A 17,927-nucleotide genomic window follows, 5' to 3' on the forward strand; every position below is an offset into this window, starting at 1 on the left:
TATACATGCATATCCAATGCCTTCTTGCTGAAATATATTTCGTTTTAGTTTTATATTAACATACCATTATAGATTCGTTAAAGAAAGAAATCTTGAAAAGCTGTAAATTCCAGATTTCTATGTATATTATGTGGTGACTAAATATATAAAAAATAAATAAATAAGAAGTTAGATGCAGAGTTGATACTTATTAACAAATTATAAAAATTTAATAATTAATCAGTTATGATTTGAAGTATGTTATTTATTAGTATTAGTAATTAAGAGTCAACTAATATATTGAAAAAAGGAATAATTAATACTTAGTATGTGGAAAGCTGGAGGCTATGAGGGAAGAAGAAAAATGGTGTAGGTGGCTGAGAGGGCTATGGGGAGTTTTAGAAAAAAATCAGGTTAGTAAAATGAAAAAAAAAAATAAGTATATTATACAGGAAGATATAATTGTATGACTAGCAGCACCCCGTCTTGGCTTCATCCGAGATTAACTAAATGAAATACCGTAGAGTGTTAACATGTGATGTAAATTGTTGTCAATTATAAATATTACATCTATTTCTGACACTTATAGAATCAAAAAATCTTCTAATTAAAAAAAACTAATTGTTCGAAATTCACACATATTTTTATTGGGTTGAATTTTTTCTCAGCTCCTCATACAAACTTTTCCACAGCATGCCAGGTTCTAAAGAGCCCCCTATATCTCCTCTGCCAACCCCCCCCTCCTCTTTTTAAATGGGCGAAACTCTATCGATTTTTAACTCACTTTGATTAGGTTGAATTTTTTTTCATCCCTCCCTCCGCCCTGACCCATTAGACTCTCTCACATTTATTTAACCTTTTAACCTAACAATCCAATAAACCACTATTACAATTCTGAAGAACTCCTTTTTTCTACCCCTCAACTGCATCTCTAAATAAAGTAAAATCAGGTGGGATATCAAGTCATTTTTAGTTAAATAAATTTTGCACCACCCTCTAAGGTTTCCTCACACTTCTCAAGAAATCCACCCTGGCTTCTTCACAATTTCTAAACACATTGTCTGAGCAACGTTCCAATATTTGATCCAGCCCTCTCTACTCTGATTTTAAATAAGTTTAAAAGTTACATTATTTCGTATCAACATAACAACTGTTCTTATGTTTAAATTAAGCTCATGTGAGCATAAGCCCTTACAAATATTGTTTTAAAATTTAGTTCTTTACGTTATATAATTTCAACTACTTTCAAAGCTTTTTGAAAACTTTTTAGGGTTTTATTCCCATTTGAAAATTGAATGAAGCGTAATGATGCATAATTTCTTTCTTTTTAAAAACCTTTAAAAAAAATTGTTTTAATTTTCCCCATAAATTATATATACTAGCATACTAGCAGCCTCCCCCCCCCATCTATCCCTGACACTTCTCAGAACAAAAATCTCTCTATTCAAAACATATTTGTTCGGAACTCATGCAGTTTATTTGGTCAAATACTAAGCTGTAAAAGTAACGAAAATATAATTATGCTGAAAAGTACCGTGCATTCCTTATAACATGAAATAATCGTTGGCCCTTAAGGGTCGTTGATTTGGAGTTTCTCCCGCAAAAGCTACAAAAAGGCTGTTTTTTTAGCTGTAATGTTTTGAAACTCACAAAAAAATGTATAGTTGAAAAAAAAAAGTTTTCTTTTCTCTTACAACTTTATTGCCAAAGCAAAAAAGTCCTGGAGTTTAATCTCTACATTTTTTATCGCTAAAAAAATACAAATGGATATTCTGCCTTTTTACAAATCTGTAAAATTCGAGAGATCGCTGTGAGGGTACAATGAAAAGCTGATCTCTCACGCAATAGATTCTTTATTAATCGATTTTAACGCTGCTATTTTAATTTGGGTACATGTTCTGCGTCAGTTTCTTGACGCCTGAAATTTTATTCATTGGATGCATTTGAAGTTTTCCTTCCAATTCGCTCTCTTGCGACTTTTGGTATGAATAAGTTTTTTGTGAGCTATGAAGGCTGTTTTTTTCAACTTTGTTCAGTTTTAATATATTTGTCAGCAAGGTAATTTAACATCTGATGGCCCTAAAAAGGACCAGTAAGCTTCTTAAATAAACTCTTTCTTGGCTGAAGTTTTCAGCAAACATGATTGCCTCTATACCTCAGGGTGATCTTCTCTGGCCTGTTATTATTGGACTACACTGATCATAAGAAAAATTACAACATTTTAAGCTTTGGAGCTAGTCGTAGAGCTCTTTTCTAACGTCTCCTGGTAATACGCCGAAGACGTTGGTGTCTAAAGCACCTTTTTTTTTGCAGACTGAGTTATTTTTGTGATTGAAGGTGGGGAGATTGGTTTGCGATTCGGAGGCTGTTCCCTTTGCTCAAGTTTATTTCTTCATAGCTGTTAGTTTCTCCCAGTACATACCTTGAAGCGGATCGATAATTTCTGCTGGAATCCTAAGAATTGAGAGAGTAATGTAGGATCGTTGGTCACTGGGGTTCCCAGCCTTGCGACGAATAACTCCGCTCATGACGTCTGCCAGTGAAAAACTAACTTAGTTTAATAGTGGCCGGTTTTCTATAGTCTTTTAGTCAACGAATCGTTTCCGGAAATGGTAGTAAAAATTTATTTGTTGGTAAGGTAGTTTAAACTTAGGTAGCCCTTAAAAGAACCAATGAGATTGATGGTTGAGTAAGGAACTTAAATACTTACAGTGGCCCTGAAACGGGCCAGTGGTGAAACTTCCAGCTATTCCTTATTATTGTATATATCTCGTCTTCGGATCGTTCCCCGAATCACCAACCACTCATCGTTAGTCAGGAAAGTGAGCCTGGAGAATACCTTCTCTGTAGGTATGCCGTTGGGATGACCACTAAGAAAAAAGCCATTGTGGCTGCCCGTACTCCTTAGGGCTGTCTTCCTTGGCTTGCATTTGTAGTTAAAATTCTTTGACGGTACCAGGTCGGATGGTTCAAGGGCCACAACACTCTGAAGTGATGGTGCAGGTTGTACTCTCTGACTAGGCGCGTCTCTTGGTATTCCGCCAGAGACGTTATCATTAAGAGCGTTTTTTTATTGGTGGTACTTGTCAATTCTGGCGGTTCAGGGTCAAATTAGACGTAATTTGCTTGCCTATTGGGGGAGAGTGTCGTCGGTAGTCAGTATACTCAGTTGCACGACCAACAATTATTTTCTTGATGTACTGCCAGCTGACGACTATGGCGATTGTTTAGACGCTCGGGGGTATTATAACTACACTTAATTACTTCTATTGCGGGTAGCTTCGATTTTACGTCTACGCCATCTAGCGGATCCTACTAAACTAACGTCAAAAGCTAGCGTATTTTCGCAAAACTTTGAGCCTATTTATTGCTATTCTTATTAATTTTTTTCAGATAAAAACTATACTAAAACCATCTAGGAAGTGTCAATAATCAGTACGCAAAATTTTAGTCAGACCGGTCAAGTAGTTTTCGTGGTTAGTGATTACAACGGTTCTAGCGACTTAGCTTTATATATTAGTCAAAATAAAATACCCTTAATGCTGTTAATAATAGTATAAAAAACGTTTTAGAATGACAAATGTAAAACAAAAATTCATTTTTCATTTGATATTGAGAAAATAACTTATAATTAGGCGTATGCCTAACTATAGTCTCATGGTTTTGAAGCCATGTTAAGTAAGATGTCTCGATTGTTTTATACGTGATTCATTAATAATAAATCTGACACAATTTTTTAATATACGAATGATAATAGCATATACATAGAGAGCAGCATGGCAATACAAAGCCGTTATACGCACAGTTTTCAGGGATAACTGAATTTTTTTGTTTACATCAGGATCGACAATGATGTACCACCCTAGCTCGTGGCAAAAGTTGGAAGCTATAAAGGAAACTGGTAGCACCAAATCCACATAACTTGTCAGTATCGTTATACACTTTAAGAAGTATGAGTTTTATGATGACACACAAGAGCATAAGACTTGTAGTCAATTGAATTATTTAATAGCACTTTATGATCATAAAATAACTCACTATTAAATTATGAATAGATATTTACAAATAAGCGCACAGAAAGCAGAGACCACTATTGTATGTACATCCATCTGTTTCATACAGAGATTTAAGTAGGGTAGACGATAAATTCCTCTACCACCTCCAAACAATAGTTCACATGTCTCCCCCACAAAATAAGAAAATTTATGTTTGTATCCGCACCAGCTCCCACCCACCAATATTGTATTTTCTTAAGGCGTACGTCTAAATGACACACATAATTTTTTTAAAGAAATGTGTTACATGATATAACTATTAAATTAATCATAGAAATTTGAAATTTAATTGCTGTTCTATCGATATTTTTTAAAGATATATTATTTCACCTCTAATAGTCTGGATTTCTATTTTTATTTTTATTTAAGCAGTCTCAAACAATAAAGCTTTCCTTAACAACATGAACAGCACCTTCTACTTAATTTTATTCCTATATTCTACTCATAGTTAGGCACTATTTACGTGAATATATTGTAACATGATTTGATTCACCGCCACAACGTATGACAAAGTTAAAAAAAATAAGGTATACTAAGTGAACAAATAAATTTTAGAAATGTCCATAGGCATATAAAGCATAGACTGTTAATTTTAAGCAGGCTTATCTAAAAGTAAAACGAGGCAGAGGGCAGCTATTTTTCTACGTCAGCTTTACCACTTGTATTTGGAGTAAGCAGACTATCCTTCATATGCACCTAAAAGCAGCATTGTAAACTTTGCTTAACCCTCATCGCAGACCATTTTTTCCCGAGTATTTCTCAGAAATACCGTAGTTTTTCAAATTTGGTTAGATTCAGCTAAACATTTTTTTGCCTGCTAAACAATCAATAGCATAATTTTCTAAGGCTTGGTAACATAAAAATTCAAATTTGGTTGAGAAAAGATTATAGTAACATCATTTATAAGTGGAGGTTGGCTCACGGAGCGCGCAGGGAGGCAGAGCTTCACTAGTATATCTCTCTCTCTCTCTCTCTCGCTCAATGTGTGTGTAAGTGTGTAGTTTTAGGAAAGAAATGTCACCATTTAACTTTGAAAATTAATTGGAATCTAAAAAAAGATAAAAAACGTTCTTCTTTTCTGTCTGGATTTTTTTCCTGGATAAATATACGATGTTGATTGTACCTTACCTATTAACTCAGGTGGTTTAGCCCTAACATTCATTTTTTTTATGTTTTAGTTTGTGCAAAAAAAGAAGCTAAAAATAAAATATTATGCTATAGCTGTATTCTATACTTTAAAAATAAGATTTCATAGATGATGCTAGCAGACGTTAATCGTATGTGTTTAAAAGTCTTCTATATAAAGCACTTAGACCTTTCAGATTCAAGGTTAGTTTTGAATTTAGATTCAAATTGAAATTCAACTACTTTTAAATTATTATGTAAGACACCTAAATTTTTTGTGTGAAAATTGACATAATCTTACCTAGTCGTCTATCAGCTTCACAGCATAATTTAATAATTGTGTCTTTCGCTTCTTCACTAATCGGAACTTCTGGTGGAAAAATAAGTGTTTCCCTCCAATTCATGACTTTTCTATAAGTTTCTTGAGGATTCTCGCTACAAAACGGTGGATAACCTGAAACGTTGTAATTACTTGAGTTATACATAAGTTTTTTACGGCAGTAGTCTGAGCTCAAGTTATTTATTAAAGTTTTGTGGTATTCAAATACAGTTGTTAAAGTTTTTTTAATTTGAAAGAAATAATTAGGCTTAACTCTAGTTATAACTGCGAGTAATTGAATTTATCGACATTTCCCATCCAACACACGATTGCCAAGGCAACTCGTATTTTTCAGTTAAAACTACAGTTTGTAGACACATTGTCATACGTAGCAATTGAAAAAAAGTGTCACCTTGACCAGGACTTGAACCTCGAACTCTTTTCTTGCCGGGAAAGTGCGTCACCAATTTCGCCATCGAGGTCTCGGCGACTCCTCTTCTCAAATGCTACAATTTATACTTTTTCAGCGATTTTTTAGTCCAACACCTTGCTCATATGATATGTGAGAATATTAAAATTGACTCTAATTTATCGATGGGTAAGTATTAAATGCGAGTAATTAAATTTATCGACATTTCCCGTCCAACACATAATTGCCAAGGCAGTTCGAATTTTTCAGTCAAAACTACAGTTTGTAGAAACATTGTCGCATTTAATACTTATCCATCGATAAATAAAAGTAAAGTCTAATATTCTTACATACCACATCTAGTTAAAGCTGTCTTGTATACTTGCTATTTGAGAACGGTGACTCAGTCAGATTAGTTGGAATGCAGAAGACCGCGGTTCGATTCCTGGCCAGTGAAATTTTTTTTAAACAAGTACTTCTATGAACTTTTACATGTGCTATCTCACTGCGCAATGGTCTTCGTGAAAGAAATAAGCGAACTTCTCACAGCCAAAACTTTCTATTTTCCCCGTACCCCCTTCTTGTAATGGGTAACCTCTCATCCCTTTCCTTATTCTTTTCCAAAGTTTTAAGTGCCCTATGTAGTGGACGTTTATGTACCCAGAAGTATAACACTATGATAAAAAAAAAAATTATATACTCTACAAAAAAAGTATGTATATTTTTCACTTTATTATTGTCTTATATTACTGCCACTACAACTGATTTTAATACAGTCAATAAAATTTTTCAGTATGGCAATTAAACTTTTTGGACCAAACATGGGTAATTAAAGCGTGTAAACGAAAAGATACACTAATAATGAACGGAACGTAATTTTTTGTAAAACATAATAAACTTTAAAAATTTCGTTTACTTCCTACGATGAACTCAAATACAATCAGTTTAAAAAAACATAAAGGTTAAGGCAACAAACATCGGAATAGCACACTTTTAAATATAAGAAAACTACGTTTTAAGTTATAGATTAATGAATAAATAGCTTATTTTTATAGCACATGCCTAAGGGCTCTGACAAGAAAACAGAGTAAAAACCCCATTTAATACTCGTCCGTTTTTTAAAAGACACAAATACCGGACATTTCAAATTATAGCTTATTTTGAATATTTCCTTGGCGTCAAAAAAAAATTAACGCTGAAACTTTAATTGTTTATTAAAATTAATTATGAAATAAATATTTGCAAAGCTGTTTACTGGCTCTGAAATTAATAAAAAAAAAAATTTTAGTCAAATTTCCTGTTAATTACAATATTTTAAAAAATTATATTGCTATAAAAATACTTCAAGTACCACTTTCAAAATACAAACTAAATAACAACGTTATTTTGGCTAATAACATTGCTAGCTAAAGTATTATTTCTAATCAGGACGTATACTTTGGATACGTATACAACTTTAGGATAATTTTTGTTAGTAATACAGGGCTCCAGATCCCTCCTGTATTATATGTACAATCTTATAAGTGTAAAGAATAAGCTGTTATGGTATAAGAGTCATCTACGGATATCTGAACTGACAGTAACAACTGTGTGTGAATTATACGCACAAATACGTAGATAAAGCAATAATTCAGCATCTGAAATACTGTTTCCATCAAATTTCAAACTACGCACATTTGAGCGTCAATAGTAGTATCATGGAGCAAAGATGACAAAAAGCACGAAGACTCAATCAAACACTCTAGAGGATAGCTATTGTATGTACAAAAAAGGGTCGATGGATAAACGTAGTAGTTTCTTATGTATTTTTTTCATCAAAATCGATTTTATCACTGAGAAATATCCAAGAGAATTACTATTTGTTTGAAAAAGCAACGGTGTAGACAAAACTCTTAACTTTAAAGTTTTAGTACGGAATTCAATTTTCCAGGTTACTCTGCCTTTGAAAAAAAAAAGTCTTTTGTTATTTTTTTTATAAAATGATTGTAAAATAATATATTCAAAAGTATATGTATATATATATATAATTTGGAAGTTTAAAAATTGAGCTTTGTTAACAGAAATAGCATGAAAAGACATCATTTTTCAAATTCGAAAAATATACTGAATCTTTGAAAAGTACTTCCTCCATTTAACCTTTTCAAGTTTTATACTAGCAATGTTAATCATAAATTAATAATGAAACAGATAGTGCCATTATAGTAGTGAGCTAGCTATTCGTATGTAAGACTAAAGACAGGTATAATGTTATATATACTACATATTCATAGATAGATAAAGATTGTATTTACGGTTTTTTTGTGTCGAACATAAGTAGATTTATTAAAATTACTACCATTTTAAAAAGTGTATTCAGAAATGAAATCAAGTTTTTTCCCCCAAGCTTGCTAATTACATATAACTCTATTCAAATGCGTTTGAAAGTACCAGTTTTCTGTAAATGAATAGTATGACATACAATAAAGGAGCAAGCGCTATTTTGTTAAACTGGCTTTTAGATGCTAGCTTGTATTAAAACCACCGCATACACACAAAATAAAGCCATGTTGCCCAGGGTTTGTATTTTTTTAATGGGCGCAGTAAAGTATTTTTCTAGTGATGATGAAAAAAAGAAGTATTGTATGTTACCAGAAAAATTTTTTGATTATTTCCAATTGTTGTCATGGATTTGTTACGTTAAAATATTGTTATATTCTACATGTGTCATAATTACGTAAAAGTACCTATAAATTTAATATAAATCTATTGTCAGTCTAGTTTCCAGCTGCTATTTTAGATTTGCTATCTTAAAATTTTAAGAAATTAATGGGCTATTCGTAATTTGTCATCTCGAAAATTTTAATGCTTATAACTAACACCTGCTATAAGTAGTAAAATAATGTAGATTTCTAAGAATGCCGGATCAAGTCACCATCTTAGCAAGTTTTTGAAGTTAGAGATTCCAAAGGCATGTATTAAGTCTTGAGTAATAATAAAAACTACGTTATTTTTAAAGTAACTTTCGAATTAGGCAAACAAATTGTACATTTACCATTTATTAACTGTATTTATATTATAAGTAGAGTAAGGAATCTATTATTAATTGTGTCTGCTCGAGGAGAGATAGAGAGAAAAGATCGCAGTACCTGTGCATCTTCCTCTTCTAATTGCTATGATTTAATTTGAAGATTGTAATGTGGTTGATATCCCACGCACAAATAGCAATTCACAAACAGGACAAAGAAAGAAATGTCCCATTACCGCCATATATTTTCTCACTCTTTCTCTTTTTCTATCCCTCCTTTCTTCCTGCTTGAGCGGACAGTTTTACTTCTATAAGACCCTACTATTTTTCTCATTTGTTAGAAATATCTCTATTCTTTTGATAAGTAATAAAAGGTTCGACATTTAAAAGAATCAAAAATCACCATACAGTCTAAGGAACTAGAGTGGATAGCAAAAATGTTATTCCTAATAGAAATGGTTTATCTTAAACAGAAAAGTGCACAGGGGGTGATTAATTAGCCAGAGACTGCCTCATATATATAATTAAACGAGGATTCCCTATTTTTGCTTGAAAATCTGCCAACGCTTTAATTCCCAAGTCGTCCTAAGGAATTTTTTCATGATTTGTGAAAGATCAAGCTTACTTGTACTACTAGAAAATTTTGAAAAAAAAACAACATTTTGTGAAGAAAAAAATATGTATACATGTATATACATTTATATACATATATATATATATATATATATATATATATATTACAATAAAGCAAAAAACTGTGGTCAAACTTTTTTTTACAAAAGTCAGTGTTCATAGGTATTTCAGGTTACTGGTTACAAACCTATTATTATTTTTTGTTCTTTTGAGAAGTAAAAAAATCAAATACAAAGCTGACGACCATAAAATATGATATACATACTTATTTGTTAAATAAAAATCTGTGCTTACATTCTTAAAGGTGCATTAAGAACAATACTTGTATTTAACGTAATTTGTTGCATGAAATCTCTATTTACAATTATTTTACCAATAATAATTTTGATTCCAGCATTATATTTACACAATTTTTTTATTATAAGTCTAGTTCCGTAACGTGATTGGTAATACATAAATTTCTCAACAATATTACAATCGCAAGGTAACATAATAGATTTACATGATCAAAGAATGTTCTGTATAGAATTCAAATATTCTGTAAAGAAGTTTTTAAACAAACGTGATTTTTTTCAATTTTTCTGAGATATTCAATGATTTTAGTTTACCTTTACCAATTTCTAATGGTAAAAATAAGAATTATTTTTTCACTTATTTTTTCTATTATTTTATTTTTAATACAGTTTTTTTTTCTTGGTAAAATTTGACGAAAATTTCCGTCTAAAATTTTTCATTTGTTATCAAAAGCAACACCTGTATTGTAGAAAGCTCGTAAGCTTTGATCAACGATTACTTTTAAGGCTTTTTTAGAAATCACGTATTCCTTGTCTTAAAAATAATATAAAATTCACGTATATTTTGTTTCTGCTTTTGTTTCATACATGAACTTTTAATTGTACTTAAATCTAAAATGGCAGTGACCTCTTCCTCTGTAAGGCAAAATCGAAGCAAAGCATACATGCTATGAATATAATTTTTTTTTTATTAAATATAATAATAAACTAAAAATGTGTTTAAGGACAACTTTTATTATTATTGCGTCATAATGATTTTTTATTAATTTTTTTCTGATTTTTCAGATTCAGATAATTTCAAATCTTTACTTGAAATACCTTAGAATAAGAAAATTTAACTTAACTATATAAAAGCTTTATTATTACTGTGCTCACTAAAAATTTTAATAAAATATGTTTTCAAATTATTTTGAGTGATATAACCTTTGGTGTTGGAGGATAACAGAAACCAAGCAAAAATTCTCTCAACCAAAATGTGAACATGAGAGTACAAGCTTTTACTAATACCTAATTTGAGAATCGTGATCAACAAGGCTCATGTCAAGGGCAGATTAAAAGAATTGCATTTTACATCATTAAAAAAATTTTCACTCATTAAAAGGTGTTTATTCTTTAATTTTATTCATAATCAGTTTTAAATGAATTTTTTCCTGATATTTAAGTTAAACCGAATTTCATATGTTATTTGCAATTTTTTTAATGTTCTTATTTATTTATATTTACGTCATACCAAAATTTTTATTTAACTGGTCAAAGTATTCTATTCTGAATTGGTTAAACTTCACGCAAGGGCATCTTTCTCATATCATTTATCTTTAGTGCATAGATAGGTGATATAGTTAGAAGATTGAAATAGAAGACTTTATGTATTTTTTCTGTCATAGGCTCGAAGGACAACTGCCACTTTGAGCTCGCGGACCACACTTCGCACCTTTGTAATCACTTTAGGCACACGGGAAGTAAGTCATTTACTGGGCACAGAATGTGCCCACAGTCACCAAATTGTACTTTGTGCCTTTGGTAAGAAAAACAATATGTGCAACTCAGCACAAACATACAATAACCACACTCTTCAGGTGCTAATGTTGGTACTTTGTGCCCTAATGACGTAATGCACTATTTTTTAAGTTGGCATAAGGAGCTTCCCAATAAAAAACTCTTCAGTATAAAAACCTCTAGCTCCAGGGCTCCTACACATTTTAATTGTCCCCCCCTTAAGCCCCCGATACCCTTCATGATAGTTGTTAAAATCGAATTATTATTCATAATTTAGGACTACATTATCAAAATACCTAACAATTCACAGTAAAATTATTATTCAAGTGATTTCTTTTTCAACATGATGTATTTGTGTTAATTCTAGAAATTTACATTGGTGTTAATAGTTGTTTTACTATTTTTGTAAATAACGACATATTCCATACAAAAGTGAGATATGTAATGAATAAACTTGGTGTAAAGGATACTCTGAAGAGAGTAATGTGAAAAAGAAAAAGAAGAGCAAATATTACATTTTATCGTGTGTAGAAAGAAATTTCATTCGTATAAGAGTTGTATGTGACTGTTTACTACAATGAAAATTAAAAAAAAATTTTTAATTACAAAAATTTTTTACAATACAATATTTTTCTTACTTAATTTATTGTCAGAATCATTTTGTATGAATGTATTATAGAGATTCTTACATCTTGAAAATAACACAAAAAGTTGACTGGGAGATATTAAGGCCATAGTCACATGGAGCCCGCAATCTGCAATACGGAACAACTTGAGCCTATGTGTGAGAGAGAGAGATCTCTTTCGTGCTACTTCCATGGGCCTCTCTTTCACTCTCATGGGATTAAGTGGTTTCGTATTGTGGATTACGTGCTCCATGAGACAGCACCCTCATTTTAACGAATCTTATGGATCTGAACTGTATTATAATATATATATATATATATATATATATATATATATATATATATATACATATAATTGTAAAACCAAATTTAGTCACTAACCGCCCTTTCTCCTCCCCAAATCTTTGAACTTTTCTCTTAGTCTACTCTCAAAATAAGGTAAAAATTTGAATATTTCTCTCTTATTGCATCCTAATAAAAATATCCTTTTTATAATTTTCAAGTTCCACCTCTCGTCCCTCTTCTGACAGCGGACTAGAATTCAATTGTATTAATTACGTTGCAAATAGTAAGCAAAACCTTCGCATTTGATCGGACTTGGCGTGATTTTTTCGGACTTCGTTCACGTGTCTGATTGCATTGGGATGATTGGGCGGTGAATTTGACATCGTAACCACACACTTACGTTTTATTACCAGTTATGACCCTTTTGAGCAAACACGAATCGTCGTTGACGTCATTTATCAACACCTCATCGAACCCACGGCCTCTTGATTATCTCCAGCTAGGAGGCTAGCACACTAATCACTAAGTTATCGAAGCTCTAAAAAAAATCATGTCAAGATTATAGATTACCAGAATCAAATAAAACAAGAACATTTAAAGATATAAAGAAAAATAAAACTGTCATTGGTTTCAAAAAAATTCCAAGGATCGATTTGTTAAGCTGGAAAGTGATTTAAAATAAATTTTTAATAAAATTTTTAATAGTAATAAAAAATTACCTTTTATTAATCGTCCAGGAGTTTCTGAAAATTCATTTTTGTACAAAACATTAATTTTGTATTTTTTGTTCAGAAAGAAAAGAAATATCTCTATACCTTGGACGGGAATATCTTCAGTTTTAGTACCTCAAGGGATGACAAGTTACAAAACATTTTGATGTCCATGAGATTTGAAAAATATTAAAAGTTTTTTTTAGAATACAAAACTAATAAAAAAAATTACGAGACGTAAATATGATTTTTTGAAACGAAGCTTCAATGATCCTTAAAAGGGTTTGCGAATAGGGAATGAAATTTTAAAAGATTTATCTGATAATAATTTTTTATTTGGTAGAAAATTATTCATTTTCGGAGGTGGTTTTAGACAAATTCTTCCAGTAATGAGATACGGGTGTAAGAGTTCTGTAGGTTGTAAGTCTGTAAAATATTTATTTCTATAGGAACACTGAAAAATTTACAAATGAAGAAATAATATGCAGTGTAGAAATTTACAATTTTCATTATTGTTAATAGGCATTGGACATGGATCCATATAGCCTTTAGAAATTCCCCAGGGATATGAAACGGATAAAATTTTTAATCAAATTTATGGGGATAGTATAAGTAGGTGCCTAAATAAAGTAAATAAAGTAATTCTAACAACTCATAACGGACTTTTGTACATTTCAAACAATAAAATTTCAGATTTTATTAAAACGTTGAAACATACTTGTTACAGTATAGATTACGCAAAATATAAAGCTAGTGATTGAACTAATAATAATGTGAGCGTAAAATTTTCCAATAGAAGCTCTAATGAACATGCAAAATTACCACCACACGTTATAAATTAAAAAGTAGATGCTATTGTCATGTTGATAAAAACCTTTTATATATTTAATGACTTGTGCAAAGTCACTAGACTACGATAGCAAAATTATTTGAATATAATTCAGAAGCAGAAATAATATTTGGTAAAGAACCTAGGAACAAGGTTTTTACATGAAGAATTACTTTAAGTAATAATTTATCTTTACCGTTTATTATATACAGAAAACAGCTTCCATTAGTTTAAGCTTTTTCCATGGAAATCAATAAATTACAAAGTCAAAGTTTTAATAAATTAGGATTTTACTACAAAAAATCTTTGTTTTTTTATAGTCAACTGTACGTATTGGTATCAAGATGTTAAAATTCTGAAAATATATTAATACAAAACGATTTGGAAGCAATGAAAATATTGTACGTCAAAAAATTTTTAACCACTAATGAATTTATTTTTTTTGGTAATGTTTATTCCTTATAACATTTATTTTTTTCTCCGAGAATTTTAGTTTTGAAATATATAAAATGCATCTTAAAAGTTAGACTTTTAACTAGTAGAAACACAAAAAAATTACTTATTTATTGTGATACTGTATTTTGGAGTTTTTACATTAAAAAAAATATAAATACCAACATTACAAAATTTTTAATGTATGTTATAACTTTGACCTTTACCTTTTGGTAAAAAAATTGATCTTACAAAATTTTAAGAATACGACAGCCTTATTGCTGCTATGAAATTGTTTCTATCCTTGTAAAAATAACTTGAGACTTTATTTCATCAACAGTCATTTGTGTAAAACGTATGATTTTTATTATATGATATTAGTGGATCTTAGTTTAAATAAAGTTTTGTTTAAAAAAACATTTTAATTTATATTCTTGTACACATTCGTACATTTTTCTATCACAAAAAATGTTTTTATAATAAAATTTCCATCTCTGAATAATTAAATTTTATGTACATATTTTGTTGAGTGTATAATAAAATAATGGTATAGAAATTTATATGCTGTACGTGTATTTTAAGTTTATTGTGAAATTTACAGCATCACCAAAAGAAGTAGAAGAAACTGAGTAACACTTGTTAGTTATACTCAATGATATAGCTAAAAAGTCCATTATTTTGTAGATATTATATTATTAAGTTTCGTAGATATAAAATAATCCTTAGGGGGTTGGCATGCAAGGCCCGCAGGAGGACGAAGCCCCCTAGCATACGAGTGTGTGTAAGTGTATTTATGAGTACATATACATGCATACACATATATGTACTTGCTAAAGTATAATTATTTTTACTTTTGTTAAAAAAAATTTCACACAGAAACATAATGCGAAAAAGTGTAAAAAAATAATGTTAATTGACGCAGTTTAAATGACCATAAATTTAAAGTAAACATTTAAATTGAAAAGTTAAATGTAAGCAGAGTAAAACTGAAAGTTTTCAAGCTCTTTTTTTAATGAGATAAAAATATTCAGCACCGAATAACTTGAAGAATATCTAGAGGAAAGAGAGCGGTTAAAAAATGTATGATCGTAAAATATCAAACAATATTAAAAAATGCTCAATAATTAATTTAAATATGGATTGAAACGAAACCTCAAAAATATTAGATATCCGTGAATCACTTCTAAGATTAATACTTAATTTTCAATGTATCAACTTGTTTGATTCCTGACAACTTTGAGTGCTAATCTATAAATATGAAATGTACCCTTACTGTTACGATTTCTTTTAAAATGGTATTTGAGTTAATGATTTTACAGAAATGTTTTGTTAACAAATTAAAGCGAATAAAGAGTGCAAGGCTATTGTAAATATAAAGAAGAAATCTGCTTTCTACCATTCTACCACTCGCGTCGTTCGAAGCGTAAGAGTAGGAATATCACATTGAATATTTTTAACACATTAAATTAGCTAAATGAAATTAAACTTGAAAAATTCATTTAGTTAGTATCGTAACAATACGTTTTCTATAAAGTATGTCTAAATTTTTCAAATCCTTTCTCATTGCCAATTTTTTATAGAATGATCACATTGACATCCTTTTTCTCACTCCATACTTGATTACATTATTTTTGCAAAATAGGTTGGTGCATAGAGCGTACAAGAGGTGTAAAGATGAAAAAATGGCCTCCACGTTCCAGAATGCTCTCACTGATGCAACGTAAATACAGAGAGCATTCATTTGAAACTTTTCCGAATTCGTTTGTTTTTCGGGAGCTGTATATACGTTGAGAGAAGGAGAAGAGGACGCCAATGGACAACCAGCTGAGCTGCAGAGACGGAGCAGCGTCAGCGAGAAAGGACAAGAAGAATGCAAACGCGACTACCAGAAGTACCGGGACACACAGTAGCTGCTATGTCGAGAGTGACTGCAAGGGAGATACGTGGCAGCAGCAGCGGCAGTAGTCATTACTCAAGCGAGGGATCGCGATCGGTCTCAAGAAGAGTCTTGAGCTGTACGCCTAAGTACGAGCAGCGAGAGTTTGGATGATTTGTGCAGGTTTCCGTGGCGAAATTTGAGAGAGAAAGAGAAAGAGAGAGATTTGTTGAGAAAAAAGAGGTGACTCTAGCAGCTGCTGTGTTCTGCCAGGACGACGAGGTCTCCAGGTCGAAGACTACGGAAGCTGCTGAGACAAAAAAAAGAGGGTAAGAGAGAGAAAGAGAAGAGAAAGAGTGAAGTCGCAGGACGAACGACCCACTCAAGGATCCCGGACGTTATTACATTGGGTTGGACTCGCGGATGTTTGACCAGGAGGTGAGGCTAGAGAGAGATAGTCTAGCGTAGACAGTGAGAAGGAGAGAGAGAGAGAGAGAGAAGTAGTGCATGGGTTGACGAGGCGAGGTGTACGAGAGATAGCGAGGTGAACGTTTTGGAGTGCCGCCATTGTTCGTGCGTTTTATCATGTTTGAGGACAAATAGCAGAGTTGGTAGAGAGAGAGTCAGAGAGAGAAAGAATAGCTTTTTCGAGTAGACTAGAGAAAGAGAGAGAGAGAGTGTGTGAGTATGGAGAGAAAGAGAGAGCAGGGCAGAGAGAGAGAGAGAGAGAGAGAGAAAGAGAGAGAGATAATATAGTAGTGTGTGAGATTAAGGACGAAGTTTGAGTGTGTGCATAGTAGCATGGGACCAAGACGAGTCGAAGCCCCTCCTGGTTCAGGACGACCAGGACATAGTGGGCGTGCGCTCGCGACTCACGTGGTCCGAGGCAGAGTCGCTGCAGCGCAGTCCAGAGGACGATGTTAAACGTGGTGTCGTGTATAGTGTAAGGAGATACTGTATATTAGTGTTAAGTGATTAAACAAAAAGAATAGTTATAGGTATTTGTGACATTACTATCCTACTGAAATTCTCTTTCACAGCCTCCTTACAAAAAAACTCTTATGGTTTTCCACATCGTACACCACCCACAAAATGAAGTAAACACCCAATATTTATCTACCAATATTGTGTAGTTGTATTAGAACATTTAGTCACTTACCACCCTTCACTCCTCCTCAGATCCCTCATTCAAATCATGAGTGTATTGTTCAGTTTTTTGTGACTCTTATCCCCATAAAATTTAGACCACCTTCCCCCGATACCCTTCAGCTTTGCCTTAGTCTCCACATTGGTTTATTAGAACTTTGCAATTCAGAGTCTGGCCTAAAGGTAGTTGTTTCCTCAATCAAAAGTATCTAAAAAGGTACAAAATTTTCAGCAAAACGAATATAAGCGTCAAGAAATATGTATAAAAAATTTTAGACCGATATACCACATCGTTATTGAAATATCCTCGTCAAAAAATTACTCTTTTAACATTAAAGCAATGGTGCAAACACAACAAAGCCCATTATTTCAAAAAGTGTAACTTACCCCATATCTATAAATGATTGAAAAACTACTGAAAACTACCTTAGACAGTAAAGAAACACATACATACTTTTGAGAATTTTTTTACCTCATAGTTTTAAAGTAATAGTAATCAAAAAAGTGCTCTTCGCTCGATTTTGGAAGATAACCAAGTAAGTATCGTGTATGTGGCAACGTCGCATTATCACATAAATATAAGTAGATAGATGTGTATGTTTATGTATGCATAAGTATACAGAAAGGCATTCACATTTTACTCTGATATTTTGAATACGGGATGATATATGTATATTGTATATCCATATATAAGATTGACCTATATGTG

General features: G+C 31.8%; 1 protein-coding gene across 4 annotated transcripts in view; it reads right to left on the bottom strand.

Moving 5' to 3' along the window:
• Positions 1-17,927, bottom strand: part of trc (Serine/threonine-protein kinase tricornered) — a 952,993-nt gene that overhangs the window by 245,954 nt on the left and 689,112 nt on the right. For all 4 annotated transcript variants that reach the window (XM_089592301.1, XM_089592302.1, XM_089592300.1 and 1 more), the window contains one exon: positions 5,461-5,613. In XM_089592301.1, coding sequence (XP_089448427.1) covers positions 5,461-5,613 — 153 coding nt within the window. The remainder of the gene's footprint in view (positions 1-5,460; positions 5,614-17,927) is intronic.

This window comes from Copidosoma floridanum, unplaced genomic scaffold (genome assembly GCF_036245765.1).
Source record: "Copidosoma floridanum isolate Cflo_tuat_1 unplaced genomic scaffold, Cflo_Japanese_pri ptg000016l, whole genome shotgun sequence".
Taxonomy (NCBI): domain Eukaryota; kingdom Metazoa; phylum Arthropoda; class Insecta; order Hymenoptera; family Encyrtidae; genus Copidosoma; species Copidosoma floridanum.